Source organism: Rana temporaria, chromosome 1, assembly GCF_905171775.1.
Source record: "Rana temporaria chromosome 1, aRanTem1.1, whole genome shotgun sequence".
Taxonomy (NCBI): Eukaryota; Metazoa; Chordata; class Amphibia; order Anura; family Ranidae; genus Rana; species Rana temporaria.
The window spans coordinates 118,980,906-118,999,188 of record NC_053489.1 but is presented as its reverse complement, the minus strand read 5'-3'; the positions used below and the strand labels follow the sequence as shown (position 1 = coordinate 118,999,188).

Below are 18,283 nucleotides of genomic sequence, written 5' to 3'. Positions count from 1 at the left end.
TTTTTTTACAAAAAATTGCGTTTAAAAGACCGCTGCGCAAATACTGTGTGATATAAAATATTACAACAATCACCATTTTACTCTCTAGGGTCTCTACTTGCTGGTCAGCAAGTGGATATGAAAGAACAACATCAAGAAAAGAAAGCATAACAACATAAAAGGTAGGCAGAAAAGTCTCCATTTGTAGGCAATAAGAAGACATTTCCTCATAAAGACCACTCAGAACAAGCTTCTGGCACTAAAGTACAAGCTGCCCACAGCAAACATGGCACCAGCAAAATCCGTGCGTGATGACCTAATCACGTCAGAGAGGGCGTGGCTTTGCGCTTAGCTTGCGGACGTGGCTTTCGATCGGAGCGCGCTTCCTGCAGCGGCGGGAGCGCGCATATCGGGCACCTGTGGGGACGGTGGCCGAGATGACCCGTGCGGAAAGGTGAGAGCCGGCAGGATGAGCAGAGTGTGTGTGCGCTGAGTTGAGGGGGTCCGGGTAATGGACTCGGGGGGATGTGACTGGTCTGCCCGGAGGCCGTAAAGAGGAGGATGCGTAGGCGTCTCTATGACAGATGAGTCCATCACAGAATTGTCTACTTGTCGGTCAGTACCGGCCATGGAGGTGCTGACTTCTATTATATGTTTGGTTCAGGGTTAAAGGGACAGTCCAATCAAAACGCTTCAGCTCTGTGCCTGATTACCAGTCTGTGGTGGAATTCATTGGTCATTACTAAGGATGCTAAGCATGGGATTGGCCTGAACTTGGAAAAGAGCTGTCACTGGTATCCAATCAGCTGTCATTGCCTGGACTTTCCTTGTGCCACCTCTGTACATAAACAAGGGGGCGGAGATGTCGGTGACATTATTGATTTAACCACTTCAATACAGGGCATTTTCACCACCTTCCTGCCCAGACCAATTTTTAGTTTGGCGCTGTTGCACTTTGACACTTGCGCGGTCATACAACACTGTAAATTAAATCTTTGTTTTTTTTCCCCACAAATAGAGCTTTCGTTTGGTATTTGATCACCTCCTGCGGTTTTAAATTTTTTGTGCTATAAACAAAAGAAGAGCGGCAATTTTGAAAAAAAAAAAACACAATCATTTTTACTTTTTGATTTAAAGTGGTTGTATAGTCCATGCGCACAGGGGATTCTCGGCTGAAGGCCTGGCAGATGCTGGATTTTGCCGGAAAGAAGTCTCCTGCTCGCATGCGCGAGAGTGACGACATTGCAGCTGGAGCCGCGATACCCGGAAGACACGCCAAGGCAACATGTCGGCTCCCTCGGCGTAGATCAGGTGAGTTCTAAGGCAGTGGTTCTCAACCTGGGGTCGGGACCCCCTCGGGGGTCAAATGAAGATTTGCCAGGGGTCACCAAATCCTGGGCTGTTTGTGAAGCCCGCGCTCCTCTCCTAGCTTTTTTGTGGACTCAGCAGGGCTTGTCCTGGATCCTGTTGCCGCCCAGCTGGGCTGTTCCTGGAGCCCGCGGCTGTCCACTCAGCCTCTTTGCAGCCACCCATTCAGTTCACGGCATGGGTAGGGGGCAGAGACTAGAGGTCAGCTGACTGGTGAGGAATTTTAAGTGGGAGGGGCTGAAGGAGACCCTATCTCCTGATTTTTAGCATAGGTGTCACTGTTGCGAGATACCACAGAGCTGGAGACACAGTGAGTAACACTACCTCTGTGATTATAGTTGCCATTAAAAGTCCCCACTACAGTTCTCAGATCAGCAGATGAGCTTAAAGGGGTGTTCCACTCATTTTTTATGTTTATTAAAAGTCAGCAGCTACAAAAAGTGTAGCTGCTGGCTTTTAATAAACATACACTTACCTGCTCCACCGTCCAGCGCCACGCCGCACGGAGCTCCGCTCCTCTCCCCCCCCTCTCCGCCAGCGTCTCCATCCTAACTGTGGGCACCCGGCCGTGACAGCTTTCGGCTTCATGGCTGGGTACTCACTGTGCATGCGCGAGCGGCGCTGCGTCATCTGATTGGACAGGCGATCGCCTGGGACCTGTCACGTGTCCCAGGCGATCGCCTACAGGAGGGGCTGCCAAAAGGCGATTAGACTAATCGCCTTTGCAGCCTCTCGGCGGAAGGGGGAAGTGGGACAGGCAGTGAGACAGACAAGAAAAAAAAACAAGTTTTTGGACTATACAAACGCTTTAATATCACAATTTAATTTTTTTTTCCTCAGTTTAGACCGATACGTATTTTTCTACATATTTTTGGTAAAAAAAAATCTCAATAAGCGAATGTTGATTGGTTTGCGCATAAGTTATAGTGTCTACAAAATAGGGGATAGATTTATGGCAATTTTATCTATTTTTATTTTTTTACTAGTAATGGCGGCAAACTGCGTTTTTTTTTTTTTTTTTTTTTTTTTTTTGTGACAGATTGATTGGAAACTTTTGACACGTTCTTGGGGAACTTTGCTAGGGGGCGATCACAGGGTTAAATATGTTCTCTAGTGAGTGATTCTAACTGTAGGGGGAGGGGACTGATCTGTGTTCCTCTGTACTGGGAACACACATCGGTCTCCTCACCTATGACAGGACGTGGATCTGTGTGTTTGTGCACACACACAAATCCACGGTCCTGCTGTGATTGCGTGCAATCACGGGTGCCCAGCAGACATTGCGGCTGCCGGGCAAGCGCATCGGGTCCTGAGCGATGACGCACGCGCCCCCTAGACAGCCGGGAAGCCCAGGACAAAGACCGTAGTCTCTAATGGTGAAGTCGCTGTTTCGATAGCATGTACGGTTGTGGATTTTTTAAGGTTTGTTTGAAGGGTTCTCTCACTCATTAGGTGTGGGGATTAAAGGGGTTGTAAAGGTATTTTTTTTTCCTAAATAGCTTCCTTTACCTTAGTGCAGTCCTCCTTCACTTACCTGGTGTGAAGAAAACCTCTTTGGGGGGGGGGGGGGGGAGTAGGGGGCGACCAGGCATATTTAGGGAATTTTTTTTTTACCTTTACAACCCCTTTAATGATCAAATAGAGGCTTTATAAGTACTAAAGGAACACTGCTTGTATGTCCTAAAGATAGTGTAGTGGTTATGATGAATGGCTTTTGTGTGGGCTTAGCAATTCAGCATCCCCACGCATTTTCTGCAGGAAATGCATATTGTAGTTTGTTTTTTATTATTCTTAATTTTAATTTTATTCCGTACGTTTTTTGTCTCTGCGTAACTTCTGCATACTTTCAGCTATTAAGACCATTCAACTTTTAAAATGTTCAGCTCTTTCAGCTAATGATGGGACTTCTTCAACTTTTTTTATACTTTTAAAAATACTAAGCTTTTAAACACTTTTTTTTAACATTGAAGTCAATGAGAGCATGCTTCAAACCCTTAAAACATTCTCCCGCTACCAAAAGTTTCACCTCCTTCATACTTTCACCTACAGACACCAAAATATTCAGCTATCCGGCTATATCTTTTGAGTTTTTAATATATTTTACAGTTTTTGTGAAAAAGCAGTTTAAGTTTAGTGAGTTTTTTAGAAACTGTTATCGATTTTAAACACAGTTTCTATGGAGCTTGTTAGAGTGGATGATGTCAGCGCTACAGCACAGAGCGTTAATTTTTTTTTATCTTTATAGAGAAGGAACAAATTGCTCTCACGCCCACAAGATCTACTTGTCATAGACAATTTATACATCAAAACGTAGGTATTTTTGTGATACGCCTTTTACTTTTGGCTGGTGGAGCTTCTAAATGACAAGAGTTCCACACTTACTTCCATTGACTGTCATGTAAAAAAATAGATTTCCCAGCGAAACGCACAGAGAACCTCTTTTTTAAATCACTGACATGCCCACATTTTAAAGTTTATCAACATAAATTTTATACTGATACATTTTACAAAGGCCGTGTGTCTCTAACGGTGAAGCCACTGTTTCGATAGCATGTACTGTTGTGGATTTATTAAGGTTTGTTTGAAGGGTTTTCAAAATCATTAGGTGTGGCGATTAAAGGGGTTGTAAAGTTAATTTTTATTCCCTAACTAGCTTCCTTTACATCAGTGCAGTCCTCCTTCACTTACCTGGTGTGGAGAAAGCCTCTTGAGGGGGCGAGCAGGCAAGTCGGGACACTCTCTACTTTGCAGATATAGAAAGGATCTGTGTGTTATTAGGCATCCTGCTCGCCCCCTCAAGAGTCTTTCTCCACACCAGGGAGAAAGCCTTGCATTACTGTGTGGAGTTACAGACAGAAGAACAGGAAGTGAGGATTTCTCAGAAGAAATAAGGACATTTAAAAGCAAAATGGAAGGATGAGGTAATTGAAAGAGGAGTGCACTAAGGTAAAGGAAGCTGTTTAGGGAAAATATTGTTGCCTTTACAACCCCTTTAATGATCAAAGAGAGTCTTTATAAGTACTGAAGGAACACTGCTTGTATGTCCTGAAGATAGTGTAGTGGTTATGGCGAATGGCTTTGGTGTGGGCTTGGCAATTCAGCATTCTCATGCATTTTCTGCAGGAAATGCATTTTCTAGTTATTTTTTTTTTCAAATCTACCGTATGTACTCGAATATAAGCCGAGTTTTTCAGCACATTATTTTGTGCTGAAAATGCTTATACTCGAGTATATACGGTAATATAACCAACTTGTTATATTTACCTGCTCTGTCCAATGGTTTTGCACAGGGGAACCCCCAATCCGCCCTCCCTCTTCTTCGGATCCCCACCATGGCTCTCGCTGCTGTATCTGAGCCAACAAGGCTGTGTGCAGCTCCTCCCCAGTCCTCTGATGCTTATCTGAGCCCAATCTCTATCCAGTGATGTGCATAAAAGGAGCTGCTCTCTCCCTCCTCATTGGCTCAGACACCGCAGTGGGAGCCGTTGGTTCTTGCTGCTGGTAATCACAGCCAGTGACTGTGTGTCAATTGGCACACAATGTGGGGCTCAGAAGTCAGCATGCACGAGTGCCCTTATAGCAAGCGGCTTGCTGTTGGTGCACTCAGCAGGGTGGAGGAGCCAGAAAAGCTGGCATGGGACATGAGAAGAGAAGGATCGGAGGTGCTCTGTGCAGGTAAGTATAACATGTTGTTAAAAAAAAATCTTTTTAGTTGCTTTGTTACTGTTTTAAACTGAGGTGACATTTGGCATGTTGTGGGTACTGCTTCTTTATTTTTGAGCAAATTATTTATATTGTCTGTGTGTGTAGGGCCGAAACAACTAATCGATTATGGAATTAATCGATTACTATTTTCATAATCGATTAATCGGCCAGTAACATAATGGGGTTTTAAAAAAAAAACAAAAACAAAAAAAACACAGCCCTTTATAGTACAAAGAGCAAATCGCTACTGTAAATATTACTTTTACTGTCCCACAGTACAAAATGAACCCCTTACAATAGCGATTATTTGCTCTTTTTGTACTAATTTTAGTTTTTCTAACCCCATTATGTTACTAAACGTCTCAGGCCTGGGTCACATCTCTGTTTTTTTGGTGCTTTTTGCAGAAACACACTACAGTTCATTTACATGGTTTCCTATGGGACACATTCTCATCCATGATTTTTTCAGCTGCTGCATATTTGAAAAGGGTCAAGAACTTTTTTTAATGCAAAACATGTAATGTGTTTTTGCAGCAATTTGTGTTTTTTTTAATCTGCCAAACAAACTGACCAAAAATTATGTAAAAAATGCAAATCCCCGCAAAATCACCTGTGTTTTTTTTTTTTTTAAGGTTATTAACCAATTAATCGGCCAACTAATCGATTATGAAAATAATCGTTAGTTGCAGCCCTAATTGTGTGTAGAGTTTTCTGATTTACTTGTGGGTAATCGCTCTGTACATTTAATTCTCTCTGACAGGTACTGTAACAATGACTGGCAAACTCCCTTCTCGCAGTTACCTGAAACCAGCAGCAGTGTCATCCACAACACTGGGTCATAGCTATCACTTTGCACCTATGGGCAATTCAGAGAATGACTTATCAGAGGAGGATCCTGAAGAATATGCACTACGGCCACGAGGGAGAGAGAAAACTAGAAGGAGCACTTCCAACGAACGCCTTGATGACATAATTTTAATCAGCAAGGACATTGCAGAAGGGGACACCTTAAATTCAATAGCCCTTCAACATTGTTGTACTGTAAGCACTTCCTTGTTTTGCTATTTCAGTGTATAATTTAGCTGCTTAAGTTTCAGCCTGTATATATGCACCTTCTTTACCAGGTAATTTTTAAGTTTTCAGATCTGGAATAGTTTTTATTTTTTTGTACCCAAATTAATTTTTATACAATTTTTTTTATAATGGGCGGAGCATTATTTGGTAACCACTTTGTATTAAAAAAAAAAAACAGTTGGGTTCATATATATTTGGTTGGACACGGGCACAATTTTCATACTTTTGCCTCTGCCACCAGACTAAAATTTTTATCAAAACAAGTGCACACTTTCAGCTTTAATCCAAAGAGTTGAACATCAATATCGAGTACAAATTTTAGGAACTGCAACCATTTTTATACACAGCCCCCCCATTTTCAGGGGCTAAAATTGTCCATCTGTACTGTGAAGCGCCATCCAATCAACTTTGCTGCATTTTACTGAATCTGGGCTGACAGTATAGCTCTAAACACTGCTTCCAGGATGCTTCTGTCTTCTGTTACATCATCAATGAACACAAATGACCCGGTGCATGCATGCCCATGCCACTACACTGCCTCCACCATGTCACCAGGTGATGCTGTGTGCTCTGGATCATGGGCTGTTCCAAGCCTTCTCCACACTTTTTTTTTTTATTTATTTTTTTATTTTTTTATTCCCGTCATTCTAGTACAGATTAAGACTGGTTTCACCCATCCAAAGAATGCTTTTCCAGAACTGGTTTGGCTTTTTTAGATTTTTTTTTTTTTTTTTGGCAAAGTCTAATCTGGCTTTTCTATTCTTCAGGCTTGTGAATGGTTTGCACCTTGTGGTGCTCTGTATTTGCTCTCATGAAGTCTTCTCTTGATTTGTAGACTTTGACAGTATGCCCACCTCCTCCTGGAGAGTGTCCTTCACTTCTCTGGAATGGGTTTTATTTACCATAAAAAGGATCCTGCGATTATTCATCACTGTTGTCTTCTGTGGATGTCCAGGCCTTGTTATGTTGCTGAACTCCCCAGTGCATTCTTTTTTCATCAGAATGTACAAAACTGTTGATTTGGCCACTCCTAATGTTGCTGTTATCTCTCTGGTAGATTTTCTTTATCGTACATCACGGGACACAGAGCAGCATATTCATTACTATATGGAGTACCTTCAGGTGTTGACACTGGCAATCTCAAACAGGAAATGCCCCTCCCTATATAACCCCCTCCCATAGGAGGAGTACCTCAGTTTTTACGCCAGTGTCTTAGGTGTTAGTCATGGTTTAGCTTGCCTCCGCATCCTTGGGATTAGGTGAGCTACCGGTTCTGTCCAAAAAAGCCTGAGCGCTAAAGTGGTCAGTAACCGGACCCCAAACCCTTGGGGTATAGCCCATAATGCTTTCTTTTTAAGAGAGCTGGACCCTGGGCCCAGAACTTAGAAAACCTTTGGGCGCCTAATGTTTTCTGTTTGCCAGGGTGCTGTATGGGTCCAGGACAGTGGATCCTTCATGGAAGAAGAAGGTTCCCAGGGCCTGAAGGTCTAGACATCCCCACGGAGATGGGGGAAGATTGGGCCTCTTGCTTGGCAAAGTCCTGCGGCATGGAGCAGGTAAGTAAGGGGAAAAACTTGCGGAACTTGGCTCTTAGCAAGTTTTTTCTGGGAGGTCACAGGGGACATGCCTAAGGTTATGCATTGCATCTGGCAAACCAGTCACATATCATGAAGATAGGATGGCTCTATATGTTATCATTCCCCATAAAAAGTGACCTCCCTGGTAGTGTTGGAAAAGCTGTGAGTGGGGCCTTTTGTGTACAAATGTATGTGTTGTGTCAGAGAGCTATGCTTACCTGCAAGCCTCCAGGCGATGCTCTATCCAGTCCTCTTCCTCATGCCTGCAAGGCAGGCAAAAAACGCTGACCTCCTCGTGTGTTCCAGGCCTGCGGCTGCAGGAACAGAGAGGCCCTTCCTCCCAACCCCCCCCCCCGTCGGCGGGCGCGCGCGCGGTGCGCGTGCACGTGTTATAGGCGCATTTGGCGCCGTTTTAGCTGAGGGGGAAGGGCGGGTCAGTGGTTTAAGGAAGGGGCGGCCCTTCCTTAGTGCCACAGCTCATTCAATACTTTGGCTTGAGGGAGGAAGGACTGGAGTGAAGCACGGGGCGCTGAGGACACACAGTGGCCAGAAAGAATACTACAGTCTTCAGAAGATTGTGGTTTAGCCTAGGAATAGGCTGTTTTTTCTTTTCCATCTCATAGTCTTTTCTTTGGCAATACTACTCAGGGGGATAGAATGTTTTTTCTTGCCTAGATTGAAAAAAAAAAAAAAAAGAAGAAAAGTTTTTTTTTTTCTTTTGAAAAAAAAAAAAAAAAAAAAAAAAAAGTGTCATCTGGGGTAGAGGAAACATTTTTTATTCCCCAAACAGGTGTTTGGGCATTTAACTATTTATAAGTCCCAGGTACCAATAAGTAGCAGGTGTGCCTCGGTATTGTACCATGGCATCAAAGAACAAGCCAGAGGGTACAAAAGGTGGGGATTCCCCCACAGAGTCTGAGGTCTCGGACAGAGCTATGCCGCTGCTTTCCCCACAGGGAGCCTTTGGGCCATCGGGATCTGGGGCTGGAGCTGACGCGAGTCAACCCAACCCTAAGATGGTCACGGAGGAGGTGTTGCTCACCTCTTTAAATGAGATGCGGAGAAGCATGGGAGAAATGATAGCCGCAGCTATGCGGGGTAGTAAGCGGAATAGATCTCCGTCACCCGTGCGCGGACCCTCGGAAGAGGAGGTCCTTTCCTCTGGGGAATTGGACGACCTCTTGGACAAAGACCAAGTAGGTTCAGGGATCGAAGATCCGGATACAGAGGAGTCTGGGGCAGTCTCCCTGAGGGAGAGCTGGTGGATTCAAGGCTTGACGGACTTGGTCCATAAGGCATTCAACCTGCCTGTACCAGATCTCCAGGTATCGACGATTTCAGCTTTGGGCTCACTGAGGGCGCCTCAAAGCAGTGCTGTGTTTCCGATCCATCCTCTATTGAAGGGAGTCTTGTTCCAAGAGTGGAACAAACCAGACAAGGTGTTCTTACCACCTAAGAAATTTTCTGTCTTATATCCTATGGAAGAAAAGTTTTCCAAGAGATGGGCTTCTCCTGCAGTAGACGCAGCCATCTCATGTGTTAACAAATCGTTAACATGCCCTGTAGAGAACGTACAGGTTTTCAAAGATCCAGTTGATAAGCGCTTGGAAGCACTACTTAAGAACTCCTTCACTTCTGCAGGGGCAGTAGTACAGCCAGCCGTGGCTGCGATTGGAGTCGCTCAAGCTTTATCAGATCAATTTAAGCAAATGCTTGAACTTATTCCTGCCGAGCAGGCAGAAGAGTTTTCGGATGTCCCTAAGGCCATATGTTTTACGGTAGACGCAATCAAGGATTCCATCCAGCAAGCGTCACGTTTATCGTTATCCCTTATCCATATGAGAAGACTCTTATGGTTGAAAAGCTGGGAGGCTGAGCCCCCATGCAAGAAGCTCCTGGTAGGGTTCCCCTTCCATGGAGGACGGCTCTTCGGAGAGGACCTAGATAAATACATTCAGACCATTTCAAGCGGCAAGAGTACACTCTTGCCAACTAAGAAGAAGGTTCAGGGGCCTGCGTTTAAACGACAGTCCTCCCCTGGGCAGGGGCCCTCTAATGCCAAGCAGTATCGACGGCCTCCTGCAAGAGCAAACTTCGGCTTCAACAGCAGATCAGAAGGACAGGCTGTTAGAGGCAAGAGGCAGTGGTTTCGCAAGCCAGCAAAACCAGCCCCCAAGTCTACCTCATGAAGGGGCGCCCCCACCCACGAAGGTGGGGGGAAGGCTGCGACTCTTTTCGGAGATTTGGGAAGCCAGCATTCCCGACGAGTGGGTACGGTCTTCCGTGGCCACAGGCTAAAAGCTAGAGTTCCTAAGGTTTCCTCCTCCTCATTTCCAGGAGTCGAGGATTCCAAACGATCTGGAGAAAGGAGCCGCGTTAAGATCGGCTCTAGATCATCTACTTTCCCAGGGAGTAATAGTAGAAGTACCAGTCCTGGAACAGGGGCTGGGTTTCTACTCCAACCTAATGGAGGCTACGGCCCCCCGGGTGTTCACGAAGGTTCTAGCTCCAATCCTAGCCAAGCTAAGGATCCAAGGGGTCACGATCCTAGCATACCTGGACGACCTCCTAGTCATAGACCACTCGTCTCCCGGCTTGGAGCGAGCAGTGGCCCTCACGGTCCAATACCTCGAGAGGTTCGGCTGGGTCCTAAATCGAGAAAAGTCAGCATTCCAGCCCACAAGGCAGTTGGAATATCTCGGCATGAGATTAGACACAGAACAACAAAGGGTGTTCCTACCTCTGAGGAAGGTCAAAGCCATCAAGGAATTAATCCTACTGGTTCTAAGCAAGAAGGAACCGACTATTCGCCTATGTATGAGACTACTAGGCAAGATGGGGGCTACATTCGAGGCGGTGCCATACGCCCAGAGCCACACTCGCATCCTGCAGGCAGCCATCCTGTCAGCATGGAGCAGAAGGCCACAGGCCTTGGATATCCCGTTGCCACTCTCATCAAGAGTCCGGCAAAGTCTGTGTTGGTGGTTAGACCCTCAGAATCTACTGAAGGGAAAGTCTTTCAACCCAGTGGCTTGAAAGATAGTGACCACAGACGCCAGCCTGACGGGCTGGGGAGCGATTGTGGATGGTTCCACTCGCCAAGGTATTTGGGCAAGGCCAGAGAAGCTTTTACCCATCAACATCTTGGAGCTCAGAGCGGTTCGACTAGCCCTCAGGGCTTGGACGTCGAAATTGCAGGGGTTCCCGGTGAGAGTTCAATCAGACAATGCCACGGCAGTGGCATACATAAATCACCAAGGGGGAACCAGGAGTCAGGCCGCTCAGAGAGAAGTGAGCTTGATTCTCCTAGGGGCAGAGGCTCATGTGCCCTGCATATCGGCAATATTCATTCCCGGAGTGGACAACTTTCAGGCGGACTTCTTAAGCCGCCAGACTCTATTGCCGGGGGAATGGTCTCTGCATCCACAAACCTTTCAAGCACTCTGCCAAAAATGGGGAGTGCCGGACGTGGATATCATGGCATCGAGACTCAACAAGAAGCTAGACAGGTTCATGTCCCGCTCAAGGGATCCGATGGCCTGCGGAACCGATGCTCTGGTTTGCCCTTGGCATCAGTTCAAACTTCTTTATGCGTTTCCCCCGCTCCAGTTACTACCCCGCCTGCTGCGCAGGATCCGGGTGGAGCACATACCAGTCATCCTGGTAGCTCCAGCATGGCCCAGAAGGGCATGGTACTCACTAATCTTAAGGATGGTAGTGGGAGACCCTTGGACTCTTCCTCTACGGCCAGACCTGCTATCGCAAGGTCCGATCCTCCACCCTGCCTTACGGCATCTAAATTTGACGGCCTGGAAGCTGAATCCCTGATTCTCAGGGGTAGAGGTCTGTCTCAGAAAGTAATCTCTACCCTAATCAGAGCCAGGAAACCGGTCTCTAGGGTGATTTATTACAGGGTCTGGAAGGCCTATGTAGGCTGGTGTGAGTCCAAGCGATGGCTTTCTCGCAAATTCACCATTGATAGAGTTTTAAGTTTTCTCCAGCTAGGAGTGGATAAAGGATTGGCATTAAGCACAATCAAAGGACAGATTTCTGCTCTGTCAGTGTGGTTTCAGCGGCCGCTGGCCACCCACTCGCTGGTTAAGACCTTCCTTCAAGGGGTCTTACGTATTAAACCTCCAGTTAAATCCCCGCTTTGCCCGTGGGATTTAAACCTTGTTCTGTCAAGTTTACAGAAACAACCGTTTGAGCCGTTGGCTGAAATTCCTTTGGTTTTACTGACAAGGAAGTTAGTATTTTTGGTCGCCATAGTTTCCGCAAGAAGAGTATCGGAACTGGCGGCCTTATCCTGTAAGGAACCATATCTTATTTTTCACAAGGACAGGGTCGTTCTCCGCCCTCATCCTTCCTTCCTACCGAAGGTTATATCCAGTTTTCATTTGAACCAGGATTTGGTATTACCATCCTTCTTCCCTAAACCTACTTCCAGAAAGGAAGGGTTGCTGCATACCTTGGATATCGTCAGGGCCATGAAGGCCTATCTTAAAGCTACAAAGAAGATCCGGAAAACAGATGTGCTGTTCATATTACCGGATGGGCCCAAGAAGGGGCAGGCAGCTGCAAAGTCCACCATTTCTAGGTGGATTAAGCAATTAATCACTCAGGCCTACGGCTTGAAAGGGTTGCCTCCTCCAGTATCATTAAAGGCTCATTCTACTAGGGCCATGGGCGCCTCCTGGGCAGCGCATCACCAGATCTCTATGGCTCAAGTTTGCAAGGCGGCAACCTGGTCTTCTGTCCACACGTTTACAAAATTCTACCAGTTGGACGTAAGAAGGAATACTGATACAGCCTTTGGGCAGGCAGTGCTGCAGGCTGCAGTTTGAGACCCTCGGATTCCGGGGGCTCCTCTTTTTTGAGTTAAATTTAAAATTTAAGATTATTTTTCTCAACTAAGTTGGATTTATTATGATTTGAGTATTTCTCTAAATTAAATCCTTTTGTCTTGGAGATGTTCTCCCTCCCCTCATTGTGAGCATTGCTTTGGGACATCCCACATAGTAATGAATATGCTGCTCTGTGTCCCGTGATGTACGATAAAGAAAAAGGGATTTTTAATACAGCTTACCTGTAAAATCCTTTTCTTGGAGTACATCACGGGACACAGAGCTCCCACCCCTCTTTTTGGGGACCATTTTGGGAGGCATACTGCTTGCTACAAAACTGAGGTACTCCTCCTATGGGAGGGGGTTATATAGGGAGGGGCATTTCCTGTTTGAGATTGCCAGTGTCAACACCTGAAGGTACTCCATATAGTAATGAATATGCTGCTCTGTGTCCCGTGATGTACTCCAAGAAAAGGATTTTACAGGTAAGCTGTATTAAAAATCCCTTTTTTTTTGTTTTGAAGCCTCACAATGGCCTGTTTCACTTGCATGGACCGCTCCTTTGAACGCATGATGTAGGTACACAGCAATAGATTCCAAATACCACACTTAGAATCAACTTGAGACCTTTTACCTGCTTAATTGATGAATAAATAACAGACATAGCTCAAACCTGGCCTTAAAAATGCTTTTGACTTAATTGTCCAATTACTTTAGGTCCCTTGAAAAAGGGGAGTGGCTATTCTTAAGGACTGTAATTCCTTAACCCTTTCTCTGCTTTGGATTGATGTACCCTCCAATGAAACCTGAGTGTGTGCATTTTCAGCCCATATCCATTATATAACTATAGCTTGAATATGTTTTGGTAAATACCTTTAAAAAAATAAAATTGTGCCTTTTGTATATATATATATATATATATATTTATGGACCTAACTGTATATTGAAAAAGATCCAACATTTGTGAACATATGTTATCAAACATATCAAAATGCCTAAAGTACCCCTTTTTAGAAAGTGGATACCCCAAGGTGATCCTATTTTTGTGAAAATGCTTTAAAAATGAAGAAATATGCTTGTATTGAGGTGGTTCAAATATGTAAATGGTTCATCAAATACAGTGCATCATTATTGTACACAGAGCTGACTGTAGCTGTCAGATCAGAAGAGAGGCGGGCTGGGTAGTCACGTGAGCGGCGTGGACAGGGCGTGTGGTATGTAGCTACATATTTTTTTAAAAAGCACATACAGTGGGGCACTTAATGTAAAATAAGACAAAAGTGAATGTATTTCCTTTTTAAAGCGGATGTGCCACTAAACAAATATATTAAAAGCCAGCAGCTACAAATACTGCAGCTGCTGACTTTTAATATAAGGACACTTACCTGTCCTGGAGTCCAGCGGTGATCGCAGCAGATGACGAGCCGATCGCTCGTCACCCTGCTGCTCCCCCCTCCATCCACGGTGAGGGAACCAGGAAGTGAAGCGCTCCGGCTTCACTGCCCGGTTCCCTACGGCGCATGCGCGAGTCGCGCTGCGCCCGCCGATTGGCTCCCGCTGTGTGCTGGGAGCCGAGTGTTCCCAGCATACAACGGGGGACGGACGGGAAGCGGAGAAAAAACCCGTCCTTTGCCCGTATCGTAGGGCCAGAAGTGGGTGCAGATACCTGTCTGTAGACAGGTATCTGCACCCCCCTCCCCCCTGAAAGGTGTCAAATGTGACACCGGAGGGGGGGAGGGTGCCGATCAGCGGGACTCCACTTTAGAGTGGAGATCCGCTTTAATGTCTACTGAGAAATATATTTGGATAAAAGCATTTGTGCTTCACCTTGTGGGAATCCCATAGATAGACCTTTTTATATAAAGCTTTGTTGTTGTTTCCTTCGGTTTCATTGGGGGTTTGTGTTTTGCAGAATTCTACTTAAAATTTTCATACGGTTGAGTAAAGATCTTGGTAATAGAAGTATAAAAATTACAGATGTTGCCATTTTATCTATCATAGGTGACTTAACTTCTATATTGTGTATCTCTACAGGTTGCAGATCTGAAAAGAGCCAACAACCTCATTAATGAACAGGACTTTTTTGCATTGAGGATAATAAAAATTCCAGTGAAGCGTTTCAGTTTATTGGCTGACCCCCAGTTTTCCCCAAAGGGTAAACAATCCAGGACCCTGCCTGGCCAGCCTTCAGAAGAGCCGCAACACGGCTTATTACTTGAGGCATTGCCTTTAGAGACAGCGGATAGTTTTCTCCAAGAAGTAGATCGTGATATCAAGCACATAGTGCGGTCCACAGATGTGACAAAGGAAAACCTTCATGAAGTGGTTTCTGCTTTAAGCCATGATCTCCATTTTGAACCTGATTACAAAGCGGCCAAACCAAAAGACCCTTATTATGGAGCGGACTGGGGTTTGGGTTGGTGGACAGCTGTTGTCATCATGGTGATTGTTGGAGTAGTTACACCAGTGTTTTATTTTCTCTATTATGAAGTTCTAGACAGGGAGCCTCATTTAAACGCCTCTCATGCTGCCGATCCTTCAAAGGTAGACTCTTCTGGAAATAGTTAACTGGTGCAGCCTTCCTGTGGAACTAGATTTGTGCTGTTGCCTGCACCTGGAGAAACCACAATGGGCATCTTGGCAGGAAACGATGCACTGAACTTTGGTTAAGCAGTACAGAGTTGGAAGATAGAGATTGTATTTTATGTGAGGATGCTGCTTTAGTATTACAATGCAACTGGTTCTTCTGTGAACGTAAATCTATTTTTGTATATGGTTGCAGGTATTCAAGTCCCTTGGACACAGAATAACCACATATTTTTATATTTATTATTCTGGTAAATTTTAAAGCTTTAATCCCAGGTTCACATTGCTGGGAGTTGGCATGTCAAATTGTGTGCCAAACCAAAACTATTGTCGGCAATGGCACCGTCCGCATCGGTGCAACGCTAACTTTGCGGCACCGCACCGATTCCCAAAAGTAGTTTCTGTACATTTTTTGGCAATTTCGGGGAGGCTATAGACATCTGTGCAGGAACCCACACAGATGTCGCTAAAATCTCTCCTGAAGTCAGACTGACATTGTGTGAGTTCAACTGAACTCGCATGATTTCAATCCCGCCCCGCTGTCATTGTGAACCTAGGCTGAAAGTAATCCTGTCATTTCTCAAGGCCCACACAAATTTAACTATTTAAATGTAGACTAGGCACCACTTGATTTGAATGACTTCCCAGCCCTTCAGGGCAGTGAATAATAAGTTGTTAAAGGTTCTACTTTGCATTGTAGGATGCTCCAAGGGCTGTCCTCATTGCTGACTTTCCGAAAGTTAAAATCCTGAGATACTTTGCAGCAACAGGAAATGGTTATCAATCAGGACAGCTCTCTGAGCATCCCACAATGCAGAGCCTTAAACAACGAACTGAGTCGTATCTACACCATTACACTACACGGTGTGCTGTGGGGGTTACTAGGCTGCCATGGGAAGAGCTACTTGTGTAGTGTTCCACTGGGCAGGGTATAGTTTACATTTTTAAAGTCTAACTGAAGTAACAGAAATGCAGTCTGATAATGGTTGTCTTACAACCTGTATTTTATAATCTTGCCTCCATTTTACTGATGCAGCATATGCTAAGAATGTCTAAAATATGAGTGCAGTATAGACACCCAGTAATCAGCACTCAGTAACAGACAGTCTGACATACCCCTTCTCTTCCTTAGCAGTACAACTCTGTGAGGACAGTTGTACTGAGGGATTTGCTATTGTTAAGGCAGGCCATAGATGATGCAAATTTCCTTCCTGCAACCATGGGTTGCAAGAAAGAAAATCTCTTCCTCCACAGAGCTGTGGAGGAGCATGGGGAGAACACAGTGATTATTGCCAGCGGCTATGTCTGCTGGCAGAAATCGCATGCTAGAATTCTGACATGCTGGTTGTACCCTGATTGATGGATCGACTTGAGTACAATCAGTTTGCCTATACATGGATCGAATCTTTGCCGGTCCATGCTAAAGAGGCCAAGATTGCCCGCTTTAGCCCTGACCGCACAGGGTACTGGAATGTTTTTTTATTTTATGGAGTGAAAGTATTTTAAAGCAATCTGTGGTTACAGTACAATAAAGGGATAAAGAGCTGTGAAACTTTGGTTTTAAGATTAGTTGTGAGAGGTTAATTGTTGTGTTAGGACATTAATTATCTGACAGCATTAGGAGCAACTATTTAACAAGCATCCCAAATATGTGGATTGTGTTGTGGAAGTTTGGAGCATAGCAATTAAAAAAAAAGCACCAACAATTTCTTCATAGTGATTTGATGCGTCCATAAGTCATAAGCTTGTGGAACATCTAAAAATAAAATGTTTTAATTTATCATAGCTGAGTGGGTCTAAATTAAGAACTTTGATTCCATAGTAAAATATGAACATTGCATATTCTGCCCACAGGCATTGATTAAATCAGGCCTCGACAAAATCCGGGCGCCAGGTCGCAATTGGGACAAGAAATTGTGACCTGGGGAAGCTTAAGCCTGCAGAAGGCCGCAAAGCCGCGGGCTCAATTACCGGCCGGCGCGGTGTGCGATCTCGGCGGGCCTGCGTCCACCGGTAATTGAGGCAGCGACTTTGCATCCTTCTGCCTCTGGTGCCATCTTGTGGTGGCCGTTGGCATTACAGGTTACATTACATTTACATTACAAGTCGCAAAACAGCAGTTCTGATGTGTTTTTTCACTGCCATCTCCTTCCCTCTAATTAGAACCCCCAAACATTATATATATTTTTTATTCTAACACCCTAGAGAATAAAATGGCGGTCGTTGCAATACTTTCTGTCACACCGTATTTGCGCAGCGGTCTTACAAGCGCACTATTTTGGGGAAAAAAATACACTTATTTTAATTAAAAAACAAGACAACAGTAAAGTTAGCACAATTTTTTTTTATATTGTGAAAGATAATGTTACGCTGAGTAAATTGATACCCAACATGTCACGCTTCAAAATTGCGTCCGCTCGTGGAATGGCGACAAACTTTTACCCTTTAAAATCTCCATAGGTGACGTTTAAAAAATTTGCACATGTGTGGTTTGAATACCGTTTACATATGCAGGCGCTACTCATGTATGCGTTCGCTTTTGCGCGCGAGATTGGTGGGACGGGGTGCGTTTTTTGGCTCCTAACTTTTTAGCTGGCTCCTAGACTCCAAGTTAATTTTGTCAAACCCTGAAATGCCTGAAAGAAGAAATATTACTAGAAGAAAAGGTGGCCTGCTACACCCCCCACCCACCAGGGCATCCAGTGCACTTAGTACTTGTTCCCATCTAAATCTGTTACTGAGCTGTGTTGTAGGAAACCAAGCCCCACCAGCTGCCTACCTACCTATCCGACAGCACACATCATCAGAGATAGATTTCTGAGTGAGAGCTCATGAGGAGAGGGGGTATGATAGGCAATGCACACCAAGCCAGCACAGCCCCTACCCCACGCCTAAGCTGCCAGACAGAGCATTGCTGTGCTGCCTCCTCATCTCTCCTACAGAGTCTGGAGCTGAAGCCTGCTATTCAGGGGCACAGAGAGAGTGGAAATTGTCAGCTTGAGTTGAGAATGATTGCAGCTGAAAAAAAGGGATTCCTTTTTAATGAAAACAAAAGCAAAGACAATAGCATAAGCCATGTACTGCAGACTTGAACTAGTGTAGTAACTGATGTGTTCAGCTTGTGTTTGAAATCGTTCTTCTCCAGCTGCA

At 45.0% G+C, this 18,283-nt stretch overlaps 1 protein-coding gene across 3 annotated transcripts; it reads left to right on the top strand.

Annotated features, from left to right (window-relative positions):
• Window positions 1-327: 327 nt before the first annotated feature.
• LYSMD3 (LysM domain containing 3) lies at window positions 328-16,829 on the top strand. 3 transcript variants are annotated; one of them, XM_040342080.1, is made up of 3 exons: window positions 328-433; window positions 5,813-6,093; window positions 14,582-16,829. In XM_040342080.1, exons 2-3 carry the CDS (start codon window positions 5,824-5,826, stop codon window positions 15,113-15,115), a joined length of 804 nt encoding a protein of 267 aa, XP_040198014.1. In that variant the 5' UTR covers window positions 328-433; window positions 5,813-5,823; the 3' UTR covers window positions 15,116-16,829. The 3 variants fall into 3 exon arrangements, with proteins under 3 accessions (XP_040198014.1, XP_040198007.1, XP_040198002.1); XM_040342073.1 differs by lacking the exon at window positions 328-433 and adding an exon at window positions 440-594; XM_040342068.1 differs by lacking the exon at window positions 328-433 and adding an exon at window positions 1,122-1,290.
• Window positions 16,830-18,283: the final 1,454 nt, after the last annotated feature.